The 21,277-nt window shown below is 37.4% G+C and overlaps 1 protein-coding gene across 1 annotated transcript in view; it reads left to right on the top strand.

Moving 5' to 3' along the window:
- LOC139972089 (3'(2'),5'-bisphosphate nucleotidase 1-like) overlaps positions 1-21,277 on the top strand; it is a 41,768-nt gene that overhangs the window by 13,304 nt on the left and 7,187 nt on the right. The window contains exons 2-5 of the mRNA XM_071979013.1: positions 5,563-5,664; positions 14,056-14,154; positions 14,860-14,908; positions 18,070-18,359. Coding sequence (XP_071835114.1) covers positions 5,563-5,664; positions 14,056-14,154; positions 14,860-14,908; positions 18,070-18,359 — 540 coding nt within the window. The remainder of the gene's footprint in view (positions 1-5,562; positions 5,665-14,055; positions 14,155-14,859; positions 14,909-18,069; positions 18,360-21,277) is intronic.

Genomic DNA, 21,277 nt, shown 5'->3' with positions numbered 1-21,277 from the left:
AATATTCATTTTGTTCATGTTGTAACAGTAGACAATATGATGTATCATTCAGCAGCTCCTTGCAAGCTCCTCACTGCTACATAGTGATGACGATGTCACCTATATTGCTAAATTCTAAATATACTTTGTACTAAAGGTTTCACATGTCTACAGCCGTGTCACTACAATACTACTACGTATATATAGGCACACTCTTACTAAATGTAATGGTTGCCTTCTTCAGTCTCAGCTTTTGCAGTATCTCTAGTTTTAATCTCTAAAAGGTTTCTTTCTTGTAATTATGCTCCTCAATTCATTACTGAGCACTCCTTCAGAGCATTTTTCTCTTTCTTTGTCATTCTAGCTTCTTAAAGCTATGCATGTCGTTGTCTTCGTCAGTGCAGTATCATTGTCTTGTATCAGTGTATTTTTGGCAACAGATTCATTCCCAACAGGTTTTAATCTTGTCTTCATTTTTAGCCATCCGGGTCTTCTTTTGCGAGGAGATAGATCGAAAAAGCGAGCCTTCTCCACCTAAGAGGCGATATTATTTTGGGAGCAATTGACGTCACTGTAGTAGTTGTCGTGGCAACTTGTGATATCATCAGCTGAGGCTGAGCTGGCTTTGTGCGGCAAATGCGTATGAATTGTAAGCCATATAGTAAAATATTTGGAATAGCATATCGTGGCCAGGAATGGCATTCTAAATTGGTCAAACCCTCAAGTTGAATAGCGGCTTTGAGAGATGATCTGTGAATGAAGGGTCGTTGTGCAGGATCAGAACTGAAAACACTGGTTTCTGTTAGTGTGCAGTGTCATTAACAGTATTCTTAATAGAGGTTTGGTATTATTATTTTTCTATTCTAATTTGATGGTGAAGTACTATTTGGGTGTCAGTTACTTAACCAGGTCTGTTTCTTTGATATGACATCAGTATGTTTACCAGAGTGGTAGGTAGGTGGGAGTCTGAGCATTTCTTGGTTTTTGTCGTTTAGTAATATTTATCAGTTCTGATCTGTACAGGTACAGTACTGTGGGTGTCAGTTACAGTACCTGACCAGGTCATTCATTAAGAAATCAGTGGGTTCATCTGAAGGGTACAGTATACAGGACGGAGTGGTAACATTAGTTTCTGTTTATTTGTGTTTAGATTCATAGATATAAAGTTTAGATTTAGTTCTCTCCCAGGTATTGTGGGTGTTTGGAGCACATACATTTTGATGGCTGCAGGACTTGTGGTTACAGTTGGGAGATTATCTTCTACTATTTAAATGATATGAATCCTGATGCAGAAAGAGCACATAATTAAACCGATTAACATTTATGCAAGCCCTCTGTAAATTAATATCACTAGTATGTGCTGATTTGTGTCCAATTGGGTACGAAAACACCTTACATAGCAAAATCCTGACAATGTCATGGAATGCAACCTGAACAAATCTCTTTCAAAATTTCCAGTTTAAAAAAAAGCAAAAACAGCCTGCTTTTAAGTTCCTCACTACCTCCATATTTATAATCCAAGCTAGAAACATAGTTAGCCTAGTTCGGATCTTGGGGTATTGGGATAATTCACTCTCTTCACTCTCACCCCCCCCCCACAAACACCCCCCGCCACTTTAAATTGCCAGCAAGTTATAGAGGCTTGTAACAAGCAGCATATTTGGGACAAGTCTTGAATCATTTGAAAGTGAAGTATTAATGTATCAGTTTTATGTGACAAGAAAGGAATAATCTTCTGTAGCTAAATGAAAGAAAACAAACCTCATCAAATGTTGAGAAAGCAAAGATATGGGGTTGGGTGGAAATTTTCATTCTAACTAGTCAACTATTCTAACTATTCAAAAGCTTGGTATGAAGAAATGGAGGAGTGAAATCCCTGAGCTATACGTACATCAAACTGCATTAATACACAGTATGCAATCTACCTTCTAAAGTGTAAGAGGGTGAGATAAAGTTCAACTATCCTTTCACTTACAGTACAGTTATATCCTATCATGTGTATAATAGTTTGTATCACGACTGGCACTCAAACGACTGTGGTTTTGCATAAGTTTGTTGCTATTTAGAGATCTCTAGTTCGTGGCCAGAGACAAATTTCTACGGATCTTTTAAAGAGTACTTCACTTCTTCTTGCCCAAGTAATGAACCTAATCAAATATCGCCACCTACAGCTTGCTTCTCAACCTACATTTTTTGAAATGTACATTTATTATTTATTATATGCACATTAATTATGTTCAGTAATGTTTTTAGCATGTGTTCTCTCTATGGAAAGTGAACCTTCTTTGATCAAAGATTTGGGATGCTGCACAACATAATAATTATTTATTGTTCTATGATAACAAAGGGTGATAATCTACTGTAGTAATATAATGTCTTTAGTGACTGACGTTTGATGCAAAAATGACAGAATGGAAACTGTTACAAACTAGAGTCTTTTGGATGCAGTCAGATATTGACTTTTCATACTGTAGTGAAATTAGTGTACAGTGCTTAAAGAAATTTGAATGGTTAAATGAGGTTATGTATTTTAGTAAAATGTGTGCAGTTGCTAACAGATAAATTATGAAATTGAAAGAGTATTTACTTCGCTCCTCACTTACCTGTCTCCCCACAACCTCAGCACTCTTGCTCTACCGTGTCTAAAATGAACTGGCAACCTTTTAACACTACGCCCTCTATGCCCAGACCTCTCCAGTCAATGCCCTTCTCATTCTACCACCCAAAGTGTCTACATCGTTCATTTCTTGTATGCCCATGGTTTAATATCTTCTTAATTTGAAAGGAATGGTTTCCTAAGATCCTTGTTTGATATTTGCTGGAAGTAGGAATACTATTACTCTACTTTTACTTCATTATCTTCAGTTCAAATTGTTCTTATTGATAAAGTCAAAAGGTGTCTATTGACAGTTTAAACATGAATTAACAGAAGCAGTTCCATAGGCTATTAGTATCCTTTACAGTAATATAAACTTAATCCTACCTGTAAAACTTTGTTATTTTGCTAAAATTCTTTCAATTTTCATGACCACAATATTTTCTAGCTGCTGAATGTGATGATAAACTGTGCTTTTAATGTGATAGCTCCTTTACATTTGGTTGGATAATTCCATCCCTCTTTCCAACTTACAGTATGTAATTAATCAAAGCAACTTTTTCAAACGTTTTTGATGCAGTTAATCAATCGCTTCATCTAAGCCGTGTTTCTGATAGCAATTATAAATCAATGCTTTGCTTTGCAGTATTGTATAGGTTATAGGTTTGTTACACAGAGCAGTGATACCTTCAACACTTCTTCTGTATTTCATCTCTCAAAGTGGTTTTTACCTCCCAAAAATATGAGTTTGTTGTTTCAGTTGTACCTTCAACAACAATGTGGCTACAGGTTAAAGTGAGTACAATGTTAAACTTGCATACTTTATACTGTTTCTGTTGTTGGGAAGGGTGGGTTGATGTGATGGATAAATTAACCACAGGAATTGCTATTACAAAGTTCATTCTTGAGCATTTCATATAGCAAGTCTTTGCCTTTTGATATATGCAAATGAAACTTGCCATAAATTATCTGACCTAAATTACCAAACATCAACTCAACTGTTTTGACAGCTGTTCTGGGAGTTCTAGCCAGTCACACCTACAGAAATTAAAATATGTGACCTATTAAATTAGGTATAATCATGGCCTCTTACTCAGGAGGTACTGTACTTAGAACATAGCTGACTACACTCACTGATCTGACTTAAATTTCCAAATATCAGCCCAACTGTTGTGACTTCTGACAGCTGTTCTGAGAGTTCTAGCCAGTCACACCTACGAAATGACAATCTGTGGCCTATTAAATTAGGTATCTAATAGCCTCTTACTCAGGACGTACTTAGAACATATCTGACTACACTCACTCGCCACAAAAAAAAAAAAAATGCTCATAAAAAAATATTGGTACCTGAAATTGATTTAGTCAGTTCTCATGATCTAAACTGTGTATTTATTTATCAATAGCATCTCACATGGATCCTGATTGTTTTCGCTGTTCTTATACTGCTCATATCAACAAATCAATGACATCATCAGTCTGTGTAATATCACCATTGTCAATTCAGGTAGTAATCCTCTGACGTATCTAGTAACATCGAGAGTGTCATCACTGAGTACTTATTCCCAGCCTCTTTCGTCACAATACCCACATATTTCCTTTTGTCGTAATACCTCCTAGGTAGGTCACCCATATAAATATATACTTGTTAGCATATGAATTTACTCCTGTGGTTTTATTTCATGTACAATTTTGTTCCTCTCACGTCTCTCTCTCTACTACATGACATTATTTTTATCCCTGTGACTCAGCGGTTATTATGGACGCACACAAGCCAGACTTAGCCGCAGTATAGTAATAGCATGTTACGTCAATGAAACTAATTACGTGGCTATTTTTAGGCCCACACATTTCATTGAGAGAGATCGTGCTTGTATGAGTTGCCCTGCTCAACGTATTTACTTGCGGCTATATTTAGCATCACGCCGAGTTATTTTGGTACCGTGTGTAGATTTTGATTTTTTCTCTGTTTTCTAAATTTAACCCGATTTGGCGCAGAGGTTTTATTTTTAGGACAGTATGCATTCAGAAGCTGTTACGTTGGCATTTGTCCTTTTCAGAATCTTGTGTAATTAAAACAGAGAAGTGTCATCTCACGTTGTCGCTGCTCTGAGGGGGCTGAGGGGAAATCGACTTGCTTGATCAACCTGCAACAAGTCTATATTTGATTAGAATCTCTAATGTTTCAAGTAAACACAATTACTTCAGAATTTTCCTGTCAATATTTCTGTTATTGCACAGTGATGCATCACTAGTATGATAAACATTAAACAGTATCATTGGTGCTTTGTTACATCCGGTTTCTTCTAATTATTAGGACGTTAACACATTTCTAGAGGAAATTTTTTATTAAGAGACAATAATTTTCAATAAATTACATGTTAAATAAACTAAAAGAGAGTTGTACAAAAGGAGTTTAATTTTTTTTTTTTTAAACGGGTGAAAAGCTGAATGGTGATCAGGTCATACTAAAATATTAGTGTGATTTACTGTATTAACTGACATAGCAAACAATGTTATACAACTCCATTAAATTGTATTGTATTGAGTATCTGAGCAGGCAGTTGAAACAGACTCCCTGCTCTCCCTACATTCACACTTTGTGAAATATCTCTCATTCTGACTTCAGTATTTGTGTGGTAAAAACTATCTGAATAATCATTAATAGGCAACTATACACTGATTATTAATACACAAACTGTTGTGTCCCAAAATTTTATAATGTTTTATTGTCATGTCAAAAATCATTGATGCTTTTTGCCTTATTTTCTTGTTCTCTGGTGTGATTAAGGTTGTCTAAAGTAACTGATTGTTTCTCTAATTAACAGTAGAGTAAATGCCACTAGACATTGAAAACCAACTACAGCTTTGAAATTTCCACAAACTTTGTTAATTATGTTGTAAATATTTTGCTCATCGTTTAAGTAGACTTTGTCATATTCTTCATTTATTACAGTTTTAACTTTCTTTTTTCTTTTTCTCTTCATTAGGACAAGACAGACCCACAGACGGAAGCTGACCGTAAAGCTCAGAGATGTATCGTGGCATCGTTAGCGAAGCGATTCCCAGGAGTCACTGTGATAGGGGAGGAGGTTAGTAAGGATCCTAGTGACTATTTGGTCTTCTCTTGATCATATGGTTATTATATAGCTTGCGGTGATCAGTGACACACTTAAAGTGACACAGCAGGGAAGTGGGAAAGGAACTTTGAGTTAAGAAAATTGAAAATGACCCCCTCTTCAAATTACAATTTCAGGTAATGGTAGGTCTATAAAGGAGAGTCGAAGGCATATAGGAGAGAACAAAGGGTATAATTACAATGGATTCTGTTTGAAGATTGCATTTATAAAAACTTATTTAGTGTCTTGGCTTCAGTATTAAGTTTGACCTTTTCCTATCCGTATTAAGGGTGTGAATAATGCATATGCACAATTCAATTCAACCTATTATGTACAAGCAATTATTTGAACAAGCTATGTATTTCAGACCAGTGTTGCCTATTTTTCTTTGGTAATATTGATTTGACTGATGTCATTGATTTAGTGAAGGTTTAACTCATCAATGAACTTGTGCAGGTTTCCCTTACAGACAGCACACAGACTACATTATCATCACTGTGTCAAATTGAGTCAGAAAAATAACTTGTAATGACTCAAATTGACATTGAATGAAATAGACTTAAAATTGATGACTCTGGGGGAAGAAGAAGCTCATTAATTCTTAGAAGTGCGGTCCCTGATGGCTTAATTTAAAGGATTATTGACATGGTAATAGAAGAGGAATCTACTGTATGTGATCATAATGGCCTGTGTGTGTGTGTGTTTGAAGTAAACATGCATTGGCTTGTAAAAAATTAATATTAAACCTGCAGACTAGTATGTGTATCCTTTGGTGAGTGCAAAACTGTAGCATTTTTTATTCCTTGCCGAAGGCCGTGTGTGTGTGTGTGTGTGTGTATGTGATGCCTTGGCTTGTAAACACGATATCTCATGAACCAAAAGTTGCCTGAATTTGAAAGTTGGAATGTAGGTAGCACTTGGTAAGAAAATGATACGTATTGTTTTTCATGGAGGTCAAAGGTCATTTGAGGTCACCAGAGGTCAAAGGCTGAAAACCTTGTAAACATGATATCTCAAGAAATAAAAGTTGCTTGAACTTTAAACTTGGTGCGTTGGTAGCCCTGTGTGATTAGATGTTGTCTATTTTTTTCATAGAGGTCAAAGGTCATTGTGGGTCACCAAAGGTCAAAGGCTGAAAACCTTGTAAACAGGATATCTGAAGAAGAAAAGTTGCTTGAACTTTAAACTTAAGTACTTTGGATAGCTCTTGGTGAGCAGATGATTCCTATCGTTTTTCATGGAAGTCTAATGTCGTTTGAGGTCACCAGAGGTCAAAGGCTGAAAACCTTGTAAACACGCTATCTCAAGTTCTAAGCAGGCTTGGGGCGATTACATCTGAATGTAGTCGATTACGATTACGATTACTTGAGAATGTATGATTACGATTACGATTATGATTACAGCCTAAAGTTGAAGTAATCGATTACGATTACATTGTAATGTAATCGTGATTACAATCACGATTACATTGTGGTTACTTGCACAATCCTCTGCATATCTGTTTAATATAACTCTCTGCCAGGAAATAGGGCAATGAAACAGGGCAAAGGAAGGGCATTTACAGTATATATGGACAAAATTGTGGAAGTATATCTACAATTCCTACCAGGCATTACACATTTATGCCTTAACACGTTTAAGATGTGTAACCCATAAGTCCAGTAAAAAATACAATTTAAATAAGGGGTTAATCAACGGTCTAGCGTGCGTTACTCACAGGATTAATGCACGATCGGGGGATAATGCAAGCGATGCACGAGGGCGGAGCGTAGCGGAGCCCGAGTGCATCCAGCGATAGCATTAACACCCGGAATGCATTAATCATGTGAGTAACGCACGCTAGACTGTTGATTAACCCTGTTCATTCATACACTACCATTTGTGTGGGGGAAATATCATAAAACAAAACATTTTTGGTTACATATAACCAAAGATTTATTAATTTGATGCCCCGTAATTTTACCGTGCGTTACTCACAGGATTAACCACGGTCAGCTGACCTGAATGGACCAATAGGATTTAGGAATCTTTACTAAGTATGAATGAACAGACAATTAAACAGACAACCAGTTGTGTATGCAAAAGGATTGTGAACGCTGAGAGGCAGCATTGAACAGAATAATTCAGGTGATAAAAAATCCTTGAATATGGCGATCAAATCCCCAGTACTTCTTAGTATAAGTTTATTGTGCTAGAGAATTCTAGAGGCAGGAACACTTCTTTGGTCACACTAAAAGCCAATAGTAAGAATTAGTTTTAATCTTTTCTACTAAGTTTGCCCTTCTCATTCAAATTTCACTGTAATCATAAATGTAATACGATTACGATTACTTTGCCCTTGTAATCGATTACGATTACGATTACTTTGTAATTTTCACAAAAGTAATCGATTACGATTACTTCAAAAAATGTAATCGATTGTAATCGATTACCCCAAGCCTGGTTCTAAGTAAAAGTTGCTTGAACTTTGAACTTGGTATGTTGGTAGCCCTGAGTGATAAGATGTTCTCTACCCTTTTTTCATGGAGGTCAAAGTTCGTTTAAGGTCAGTTTCTGGTTACAGTCAGAATAAGTCTGATTATGCAGAAGTGAATTTTGTTTGACCTTCAACCCTCTTTGCATAGGTACGCATTAATCAATTCTGCAAGACTTGACATTTCTGCCAAGCAATTCAGATCGGTAGAAAATATTGTATCTAAAGTTTCTTCTCAAATCACTAAGTCATTTGACTTTCTGGATGGTAGATGTTAAAGGTCATAAAAACAGTGGGCAAATCTGAAAGCTTGATTAATGCACTTCAGGTCTAAAGTAAATGCCATCTGCATGTCAAGTTCCTGTGTACAGTAGATTTTCATTGGTGAGTGTGGAAACTGGATTGCATACATGTAAAAATCATCCAAAAAACACAACTGCTTAAGTTCAACTTGGTATATACAGTATGTACATGCTGCAATGCTCCCCCTGGACCTGTCAGTCATTCATTGTGTATGTTGGTTTTTGCTATTATTGTACACAGTGTACAGTAAACTTACCTGTGATTAGTCATGGGTTTGGCTCTTTTCAGGTACACATAGTTTCCTTTGTTGAACTACTGCAGGAAAGCCCAGATCAAACCACTGCTATATATTTAACCTTTGACTTCGGGCAACCATGATTTCCCCCAATTTAGCTAGAGAGTCATAATAATGGTCAAATATATGCAGAACCTTCAACAAACCTTTTACTGTCAGCCTCAAAATCATTCTCCTGACCATAGAAAATTGAATCAGCTAATTGGTTATCCTCCTCAGTCTTGAAAGGAATCTGGACAGTCATCATCTCCACAAAATTATTTGTGTTGAAATTCTGGGCCAATACTGGTGACCTTTAACATCTTCAAATTATGAGCAGACAACTAATAAAACTTAAAATTTGATCTACAAAGCTATGCCCACTGTATGTTCAATTAGCCTGAAGAGCTTGATATGCTCTCATGATATAGCTACAGTAAGAGAGATGTTTCCTGTTCAAGAGATTGATCAATAAGCATGCCGAAGACTTGTCTGGTAGATAACCTGAAATAGTACTGGTGTTTCATTAGAAGAAGGTAGTGTTGCTGAATGTCCTTGCATCTTCATCAATTCTTCTGCACTGTTGCCAGGGGATGCATCCATTTCTTGGAATTCCTGGGAAGCTGCCGGTGCACTTAAGATGAGATGGCATGCCAGATCGATTGTGCAGTTCTTTCAGTTTTGTTCTTCTAATAAACACATTAATCACTCTTCTGATGATCTGATTGCAGAACAACTTTAGACTCACCTGGGTTCATCATTTCCTGCCACTGCGCTGATAGCTACAGTATAGTAGTGTACTTTAACAGCACTACTGTGGTAGCTATTTACTTTCATGCCAAGGTTAATGCAGGGACCCAGATAGCTACAGGAACACTGATAGTATAGTAGTGTACTTTAAAAGCACTACTGTGGTAGCTATTTACTTTTATGCCAAGGTTACTGCAGGGACCCATGTAGCTACATGGTAGTTTGCTTTACTGCAGTATGATGGTAGCAATTAAATTACTGCACTCTCCACTTACCTGTCTTCTCATGACAACTGCACTCTGGCTCTACTCTTGGTGACCAGCCCACTGCGATCTACAACACCCCCTTTTCATTCCACAAAGGTTGGATGAATTAATGCAGCCAAGGTTACTACAGGGTTACTGTATCTTACCCCAGGGTTAGTGGATCCAACTGAAGGTTACTACTGGGTTACTGCATCCCACAACAGGGTTTCCTGCAGCCTACTGTAGGTTACTGCATCCTACTGTAGGTAACTGCAGGGTTACTGCAGCCTACTGTACTGTAGGTTACTGCATCCGACCACAGGGTCAGTGCATCCTACTGTAGGATACTGCATCCTACTGTAGGTTACTGGCCTACTGAAGGTTACTGCACGGTTACTGCATCCTGCATCCAATCACAGGGTTGCTGCAGCCTGCTGTAGGTTACTGTAGCCTACTGTAGATTACTGCATCCTACTGTAGGTTTCTGCACGGTTACTGCATCCGACTGTAGATTTCTGCACGGCTACTGCATCCTGCATCCGATCACAGGGTTCCTGCAGCCTACTGTATTTTACTGTAGGGTTACTCATCCTACTGTAGGTTACTGCAGGGTAACTGCATCATGCTGTAGGTTTCTGCACGGTTACTGCATCCTGCATCTGACCACATGGTTACTGCAGCATACTGTACCGTAGGTTACTGCAGGGTTACAGAATCCTACAGTAGGTTTACTGCAGGGTTACTGAATCCTACAGTGGGTTACTAAAGGGTTACTGCAGGGACCCAGAAGCTATAGTACAGCAGTTTTCTCTACTGCATTACAATGTTACAGTAGCTGTTCACGTTCATTTTTACCACAGTATAGTACTGTATCTGAGCTAATTGTAAAGACCCTATATTATTAATAGCCTAGAGAGAGGTCTACAGCACTGCATTTCCACGGCAAGGTGATCTTTTGGGGGGTTTTTTTGGGGGGGGATGGGAGTAGGAGGAAGTGAGTAAGCCTATCCATATCCTAGGAATTTTAGTGGTAAAGAACAAAATCTTTTCAACACTGCCACTTGAGCAATAGCTATGAGCATGTAGTTCACATGACTGAGCACTAACTAGTAACCCTTCAACTTTGTACATAGATACTTGTTTACATTAATAAGAATGTTAACAATTATTACTTATCGTGGTACTGGCGTAGATGTTGTTAAAGTCAATGAAGTGATTGACATTTTCAGATTTATGATTACTTTATCTAATCATATAACAGTTTATCAATGGTTGCCGTGCATTGATCTTATTGGTCTGCTGATATCACAGATATGGTCCTCAATGACAGTGTTTCTACAGCCTGGAATAATTAAGTAAGTTATCACATACCACCAGCAGTGCACAGAGGCAAAATTACTAAGCAGTTGGAATGATATTTTTAGAAAGAAGAAAAGTGTTTTCCTTTATGTAGTCTCTGTACATTTGCAGTTTCAGAGGCTAGTCAACTTATTCTGAGCTCACAAGCGCCCTCACTTTGTAAGTACTCCCTGGTGTGTTGTCCGCCCAAAAAATAACACCATGAACAACCGAAAAGTTCTTCCTTATCCTGCAAGCACTTAACGCGCACTACAATACTGCATATTTTCAGGCAGTGCAGTTCTAGTTATCCATAGCGACACAAATGTCCATAGAACACAAATGTAGGAATATGAATACATGTTAGCCCAGTACATTTATACTGACTAGTAATAGATAGGTGTCCATAGCAACACAAATGTAGGAATATGAATACATGTTAGCCCAGTACATTGATACTGACTAGTAATAGATTGGAGGTGTCCATAGCAACACATATGTAGGAATATGAATACTGTACATGTAAGCCCAGTACAATGATACTGACTAGTAATAGAATGGAGGTGTCCATAGCAACACAAATGTAGGAATATGAATACATGTTAGCCCAGTACATTTATACTGACTAGTAATAGATAGGTGTCCATAGCAACACAAATGTGGGAATATGAGTACATGTTAGCCTGGCAGTACATTGATACTGACTAGTAATAGAAAGGTGTCCATAGCAACACAAATGTAGGAATATGAATACATGCATGTAAGCCCAGTACAATTATACTGACTAGTAATAGATACTGTAGGTGTCCATAGCAACACAAATGTAGGAATATGAATACATGTTAGCCCAGTACATTGATACTGCTAGTAATAGATAGGTATCCATAGCAACACAAATGTAGGAATATGAATACATATAAGCCAAGTACAATGATACTGACTAGTAATAGATAGGTGTCCATAGCAACACAAATGTAGGAATATGAATACATGTTAGCCCAGTACCATGATACTGACTAGTAATAGAATGGAGGTGTCCATAGCAACACAAATGTAGGAATATGAATAAATCATGTTAGCCCAGTACATTGATACTGACTAGTAATAGATTGGAGGTGTCCATAGCAACACAAATGTAGGAATATGAATAAATCATGTTAGCCCAGTACTTTGATACTGACTAGTAATAGATAGGTGTCCATAGCAACACAAATGTAGGAATATGAGTACATGTTAGCCCAGTACATTGATACTGACTAGTAATAGATAGGAGGTGTCCATAGCAACACAAATGTAGGAATATGAATAAATCATGTTAGCCCAGTACATTGATACTGACTAGTAATAGATACTGTAGGAGGTGTCCATAGCAACACAAATGTAGGAATATGAATAAACCATGTTAGCCCAGTGTTAGTAGAGTAGTAGTGTGGCATGCAACACCTTGTAGACCAGGGGTGGGCAACCTACGGCCAGCGGGCCACATGCGGCCATTTTTTTTTCGGCCTGTGAGATTTCTTAAGAAAATGAAAGAAAATCAAACTAATTTACATCATCACAAGAAAAACGAGCTAGCTGCTTAGAATTTATCTGCACTAATGATGCTGTAAGGTAGGCCTATTATCCCCAATAATTATGAACTGTACTGTATTGACATTATATTTTTGTGAATACAGATTAAGTACACACACCTATTGCTTAGAAGTCCTCGGAATCAAAGGTTTGAAATCAACAGCAGGTCGTTGGTTACAGTAGGTGTGCCCCAGTCAATTTTTCACTATATCTGGCCCATTCAGTCAAAAAGGTTGCCCACCTCGGTTGTAAACTGTAGATCTATGATATGATCAAGTATTTGAAGTTGTGCAGTAAAGGTTGTCAGTCATTCATGGTATGTAGACACAAGTAGCCTGATAGTACTTAAATCTGGAGATAAAGCAATCCTGACCTTCATACAGTTTGTATACACTTTTTAACTGTTTTGGTTAAGTCTAGCTGTGAATATCCATTTTATGCCAAAGTACATGAAATGAAAACAGAATGATAAGCTGTTTAGCTGTTGTACTATAATCAGAGGGAAAACCACTAGACAAACATATATCAGTAAAGTCAATGAGATGAGCCTATCTGATAACAAAAGCTAAATTAAAACAATGGCTTTTCATATCAATGTTAGGAAAGGAAAGATTAACTTTTAGTACAGTACATGCCTTTAGATAAGGAAGTCGTCGTCAAACATTAACGTGTTGCTCTGTAAAAGGACTGATTTTTTTCCTGAGAAGGACATTTTCTTTTTACTTGTTCTTTGTTGGGGGGGGGGGAGGGGGGGAATGGGAATCGAGGCTATCATTGATGCTGTCCTAGGGACAAACAGCAATTTTCTTTAAAAAATCAGTCAAGATGTTAATGTTAATTCTGTATTTTACATACCAGCTGAAAATTTAACCCACAGCTGCATTCATAGACAAGTTACTTTTAGACTGCCATTGAGTACTTAATCTACCTTGTTTTGATGACAATCATCATCCTACTGTATGAGATGATAATGGCATACATGTGTGTGTGTGTGTGTGTGGTGTCTTCCTTTTAAACAAATGATATCAAGAAGAGACAATTGGATAAATCTCCATGTAGGTCTTTGAGTGGAAGATGGCCGTGGAACTTGGATAAAGTACTTCTTCTACTACTGTATGAAAGAGGTATTAAAGTGACATTGCACAGAACTGGAGGATTTTCCCATTTATATACTGTTAAGTTAACACAAAAGAGTTCAGTTTACCAGCTGATGCTGTAGCTGTTTTCATATTTTGATTTCCATTAATTACGTATTTGTACAAAGTTACATTATTACGCATGTTACAAAGTCTATTTTCCTGTATAGGTCTGACCTCTTATGGTACATATTGCTTACATTAGTGTTGTACAGTTATAACGTTTGTAGTATACTATTTATAACTCATATATATCTTTCTCTCTTTACTCAGGATTTGTCTCAGGATGACAGTCTGATTGAGATGAAAGATTCAGAGGAGGTTCTTAAGGTCAAATGCCCTGATGACCTCAAGGATGTAAAACCAGGAGAGGTAACTTACAGAACCAGATATTGATTTATTGATAGATTCCTATAAACATCTGAAATGCTAGTACTATCACCACTCATTGATTAGAACAATTGATGTAGATTTCAAGATCTAATTTGAATAATTAATATCCATCACTAGATCGATTTATCAATTGAATGGTCTATCCATAGATTCACTTCAAGATGTTTTCTAAGGAAATGCCACTCTCATTGATGGCTGACATTCTGGAAAACTGTAGACCTTCTTTATTCCACTCCTTAAGTTTCATAAGTTTAAAGTTAATTGTTTTGTTTGATTGCTTAACATGGCATTATTGAAGGCATGGTATTAACCTGCCATGTGGTGGGTAGAGGTTATGGGAGGGGACTGGGATGGAATGGAATTTGGTGACAATAGAGGGAAGGGAACAGTGGTAGTAACATGGTGAGGCAGAGGGATTGGTGAATAGAAGGTACAGTAGGGAATGGTAGATGTCAGTAAGAGATACACAAGAAACTAAACAGAATTCAATGGAACATTGTTAAACCCTTAAACTGCCTATCTTGTCCAGGCTAGAGATGAAGAAGATGTACTGTATGCTGTTGTTGTTGTTGTTTTTGACCTCAGTCATGTTGCATCCTTGGTGCTGCTGTTTGATTACTAACTTGGTTGAGTGACACTAATATTTATAAAATATATCATATTTTCTTGATTTATTTCTTTCAGGTTTGTATATGGGTGGACCCTGTTGATGGCACCACAGAGTACACTCAAGGTAAATTAAAATTACATACATCTAGCAATTAGACTGTTTAAATGTCCACTAGCATGGGTGGCTCACAACACTCCACTTACATCACTTGTAATCTCATTAGGTTGTTCCAGTGTTGTGTTTACTGACAGCTGTCCACCAGTCTTTAAGTTTGTCCAATTATTCCTGTAATGTTTGTCAAAACCTTCTTGATTAATTTCCACTGAATTGTAACCTTATGTTAAAAAATGTTGAAAAAACGTTTGTTTCTGAGCTGTAAAACTTTCCAGAATTATGCCATGCAAATTGCTGCAAATATTCAACCTTGGTTAGAATTATGCACAATCTTATGAAGCAATCCAAGAAGTGGATTCTTTATTAGATTTTCTTGCAGTAATAAACCCTTGCATTATGTTTGTTTGCAATGTCTAACAATTTTGACTGCCACAGAGGACTTGTATTCAAGCAGTTCATTCTAAAATGAAAATGTCTTTACAGGTGCCTCCTCAGTTTCCTGTTTATCCTTTGGCTACAATTCCCTTTCTCTGGATTAATAATAATTTTTCTATCTCGTTTTTAATATCAAATATAAAAGATGTTTTGCTGCATTTGCAATTTTATGGATGGTTTTCAATAACGTATGTGTGTTTGGGATACTCGGTTGGTGATTTATTTAGATCAATATTGTGTCAGGTTACTCAGGTAGTGTAAATTTCTAATACTTTGTGAATTTGTGATTAGACATATGCAAAATCTGAGATTTGAAACAAATATATATATATAGAGCTGGTGGAACAAAGCATATTGGTACAATTACCAATTTCATAGCTTATTCTGTTAGGTATAAAATTTCCAAATGAATTCATTTTGTTGGGGTGAGTGCATTGCTCAATAATTTGATATATCAAACATGTTCCTCATCAAGAGAACAAGCAGGCCGTAAATACTAGAGTTGGACCCACACGTTTCCTTTTACTTGCTGTATAATTATATGTAAGCTTCAGATTGTTAAAACTTTGCTAAAATGATATGAACATTGCTGCGTTTCAGCCTCAAGTAGCCTTTTGCTTGCTAGAATGATACCAGTGTAGTAACTGCCCTATATTGATACCAGTGTAGTAACTGCCCAATACACAGCCTCTTACTATAATGATTTTAACATTGCTGTGTTTTAGCCTCAAGGAGCCTTTTGCATTAGCTATAATAATACCAGTGTAGGAACTGCCCTATAATAATACCAGTGTAGTAACTGCCCAATACACCACCTCTTACTATAATGATTTTAACACTGCTGTGTTTCAGCCTCAAGGAGCCTTTTGCATTAGCTATAATAATACCAGTGTAGGAACTGCCCTATAATAATACCAGTGTAGTAACTGCCCAATACACAACCTCTTACTATAATGATTTTAACACTGCTGTGTTTCAGCCTCAAGGAGCCTTTTGCATTAGCTATAATAATACCATTTTAGGAACTGCCCTATAATAATACCAGTGTAGTAACTGCCCAATACACCACCTTTTACTATAATGATTTTAACATTGCTGTGTTTCAGCCTCAAGGAGCCTTTTGCAATATTATAATACCAGTGTAGTAACTGCCCTATAATGATACCAGTGTAGTAACTGCCCAATACACAACCTCTTACTATAATGATTTTAACATTGCTGTGTTTCAGCCTCAAGGAGCCTTTTGCATTAGCTATAATAATACCAGTGTAGTAAATGCCCTATTATGATTCCAGTGTAGTAGTAACTGCCCAATACACCACCTCTTACTATAATGATTTTAACATTGCTGTGTTTCAGCCTCAAGGAGCCTTTTGCATTAGCTATAATAATACCAGTGTAGTAAATGCCCTATTATGATTCCAGTGTAGTAGTAACTGCCCATTACACAACCTCTTGCTAAAATGTTTTTAACATTGCTGTGTTTCAGCCTCAAGGAGCCTTTTGCATTAGCTATAATAATACCAGTGTAGTAAATGCCCTATTATGATTCCAGTGTAGTAGTAACTGCCCATTACACAACCTCTTACTATAATGATTTTAACATTGCTGTGTTTCAGCCTCAAGGAGCCTTTTGCAATATTATAATACCAGTGTAGTAACTGCCCTATAATGATACCAGTGTAGTAACTGCCCAATACACAACCTCTTACTATAATGATTTTAACATTGCTGTGTTTCAGCCTCAAGGAGCCTTTTGCATTAGCTATAATAATACCAGTGTAGTAAATGCCCTATTATGATTCCAGTGTAGTAGTAACTGCCCAATACACCACCTCTTACTATAATGATTTTAACATTGCTGTGTTTCAGCCTCAAGGAGCCTTTTGCATTAGCTATAATAATACCAGTGTAGTAAATGCCCTATTATGATTCCAGTGTAGTAGTAACTGCCCATTACACAACCTCTTGCTAAAATGTTTTTAACATTGCTGTGTTTCAGCCTCGAGGAGCCTTTTGCATTAGCTATAATAATACCAGTGTAGTAAATGCCCTATTATGATTCCAGTGTAGTAGTAACTGCCCATTACACAACCTTTTACTATAATGATTTTAACATTGCTGTGTTTCAGCCTCAAGGAGCCTTTTGCATTAGCTATAATAATACCAGTGTAGTAAATGCCCTATTATGATTCCAGTGTAGTAGTAACTGCCCATTACACAACCTCTTGCTAAACATTGCTGTTTCAACCTCAAGTAGCGGTTTGCTTGCTATGATAATACCAGTGTAGTAACTGCCCAATAATGATAACAGTGTAGTAACTGCCCAATAATGATAATAGTGTAGTAACTGCCCTATTATGCTTCCAGTGTAGTAGTAACTGCCCATTACACAAACTCTTTTTTTTTTTACGATGATTGTTTTCTTATTGTCAACTTCTGCTAAATATACAACTGTTCTAAAAATAGCCGATGCAGTTACACTTAGCAGTTGCAATGTACATAATTGAGGACAAGATGAGTATCATGGGCCTCAGTAAAGGTTTCTTAGATTGTTGTTGTTGTTTTTGTTTTGATTTGTGGTCACTTCTACGTCATATAGTCTTGTTGCTTAGTCCTTGCAAGACGGACATATATGTTGTCATGGAGACCATGTTCCAATCTCAAGTTTGTTTCAGTGGAATCAATCTGAAACAGATCATTACAATGTGACTCCATATTTGTTTATGTGGCAGGCTTCCTGGATCATGTGACAGTTTTAATTGGTGTAGCTGTAAATGGTAAAGCAGTTGGTGGTGTGATACACCAACCATATTACAACTACCAGGCTGGTCCTGGGGCACCAATGGGGAGAACCATGTGGGGTATCGTCGGTGTTGGGTGTTTCGGCTGTGAAAATAAGGACTCGCTTGGTGGCAAGAGAGTAATCACTACCACACGGTCTCATGGAACAGAGGCAGTCCAGGAGACAATAGATGCCATGCAGCCGGATGAGGTGCTCAGAGTAGGTGGGGCTGGACATAAGGTACGAAGAGGGTACATTGTAGGGTAACCTTAAGACAGTAGCACAAAACAGGGATACCAAGGTAAGGGTGGCTGAACACCAGAGCAGGAGAGGGGTACCTTGCAGGGTATCCTTAAGACAGTAGCACATATCAGAGATACCAGGGTAAGGGTGGCTGCACACCAGATAAGAACCGGGGGACCTTGCAGGGTAACCTTAAGACAGTAGCACATACCAGGTATATCAGGGTAAGGGTGGCTGCACACCAGATAAGAACAGGGGTACCTTGCAGGGTAACCTTAAAGATGAACGATAGTGATTTTTCACCATTGTCGAAAAAATACGATTTTATTCAAGAGTATTCTAGTTGGTTTCCATTTTACACATGTGAAAAAAAAAGTCAATCCGATGTTGGGAAAGGCTTAAAAAAAATTCCTAAACTCGTTGATTTTTTAAACAAAAATTGGGCTTTTCGCGAACAGCGATATGATGATCACGTGATCTACAGTGACATGTGACGTCATTATGATGATAACAACGTGAGTGTACTTCAGCAGTGTGCACTTAGTGTGTAAGTTTAGTTGCAACCTACTCTATATTGGACTCTACAAACAACGTAAACCACTAGCAAAATCCAAGAAATTGCATTTTAGGGGGATGCAACAGAACGAATGTGGACTCTACAATAAGTTTTTTTTTCAATTTTCCAAGCGGAAAAAGTAGTGAGAGATATCGGAAACTCTGGATACGATTTGTGAGGAGAACCAGGAAAGATTTCATCGCACCAGGAGTTTCTCATGGCAAGAATGTGAAAGTTTGTTCTGCCCACTTCACAGAAGATGATTCTCGGGCCCAATTGAAATTTGCGTGTGGCAAGGTCACTAAAGTAATAAAAGTTTGAAAGATTGATGATTTTATGCCGCATTATTTATATATATCCAGATAAATGCAACAGTAAGTGTTGGAACTGGAAGACATGTCAGACGTGAACAACCTAATGACTATGTGAGGAGAGAATCCACGTGCAAATTTCAATTGGGGCATGGACGTCGCTAAGGCAGAGTTTTTTGGGGCAGAGATGTGTTCATACCCTCCAAACCACTTTAACTGTAATACGAATAGGAAATGTGTGTATGCTTGAGCGAAACAAAACATCGTGTAAGTATTACTTACGGTAGCGCACACTGTCACTTATGTTTGCACAGTGTGAACGTACCGTTTGCGGACCTACGTGAAGTTGGGCTAGAATACGATTCCTCCTGAAGCCCAAACCACGAGGCATGCATGTGAATAAACGCAATAGGCATTGCATGTAGTGAGAAAATTGTTCGATCTAGACTAACAACTCGATTGAGTTCAAATGCGGTTGTATTTCAAGCTCAATGAAACCTTTCTGTTGGATTTAATGACGCACGGAACAAGGAACGTTTATGTTTTACAGTAGGCCCAGTGCATACAAGCGAATCTACTTTGTTTAGAACTTTGGATTTTCTTTCGGATGTTATACTAATCTACGTTTGAGACTATCATCACTATTGTTATTGTGCCAGTTTGACTGGTAAGTGAGCACATTCATACATCACTCTGTATAAAACCCGCCAAAAACGTGATCTTGAGATCTACGTTACTTTGGGTCAGCTTGCGAGTTACCTCTTCAGATATTGGGAAATCATTGCGAAATCACCTCAAATTTCGTAAAAAAAACTTGTAAACACGTGGTGAAGAAATCAAGAAACACTATGATATTCATTATCTATTTATGTCTTGAACATTACGCCGGAAAATAACAGTTATGCTGACACGAAATGCACGCACAGCTCCGTACTGAACAGTTCACCACAGAAAAGATCATCACAGTGACGTCATTCACTGACCTGAGGGCTGTTCAAGGTCGTTGCAGTGTTTGAAAATTCCTAAATTACGGAGGCGAAAAACGATGTTTAAATTCCCTTTTTTTATGACTTTCCGGTGTGCTATTTGGAAAATTAAAAAAATATGTTGCTTGGTAACATATAAACTACATTATATATGAAAATGAGAGATTTTTTTTCTGTCACTATCGTTCTTCTTTAATACAGTAGCACATATAAAGGATACCAGGATAAGGGTGGCTGCACACCAGATAAGAAGAGGGGTACCTTGTAGGGTAACCTTAATACAGTAGCACATAACAGGGATACCAGGGTAAGGGTGGCTGCACACCAGATAAAGAGAGGGGTACCTTGCAGGGTAACCTTAATACAGTAGCACATAACAGGGACACCAGGGTAAGGGTGGCTGCACACTAGATAAGAACAGGGGTACCTTACAGATTTACCTTAGTTTGTATACAAGAGTAGACAGAGCTGGACATATATGGTAAGAAGAGTTTCTTGCAGTTTGACCAGTACAGTGGTATTTTGTTGATATCTACAAGAGTTACAATTGAATGAGTCCTATGTGATAAACAAATAATTCAATTAGTCTCACTTATTGCATACGATTACCTCTAATTTGATTCACTGTGCTGTTGATTTCTAAATTATTCTAATTGAAAAATTAAACAGTTTGCTATGATTCATCTGATTGTTAATTAAATTAATCACTGCTGCTATATTAATGTGATTATTAATTAAATCAATCATTTTGTGCTATTATTATATGTAATTGTTGATCACACACCTCTTATTCTTCATATATTACTTTTTTAAGCATGTGGCTTCTGTCTTAATCGTAATATCAACATAGATTATAATTACAGCAAAGAAGGGATATGCATAGGACAATGCATAGGGCAATGCAGGGCAATGCATAGGACACTGAGATGCCTTGTTCAATCAATAATCCCCCCCTGCCCCAAACCTTCCCCCACCCTCCCCACCCTCCTTGCCTCTACCACAGAATGTATGACATAGAAACCTGTGAATCATGACACAAAGTGGAATCGAATGATGTACTCC

The sequence above is a fragment of the Apostichopus japonicus genome, chromosome 8, assembly GCF_037975245.1.
Source record: "Apostichopus japonicus isolate 1M-3 chromosome 8, ASM3797524v1, whole genome shotgun sequence".
Lineage (NCBI taxonomy): Eukaryota > Metazoa > Echinodermata > Holothuroidea > Aspidochirotida > Stichopodidae > Apostichopus > Apostichopus japonicus.
Note: the sequence above shows the minus strand (reverse complement) of the source record. Positions and strands in the feature narration are given on the sequence as shown.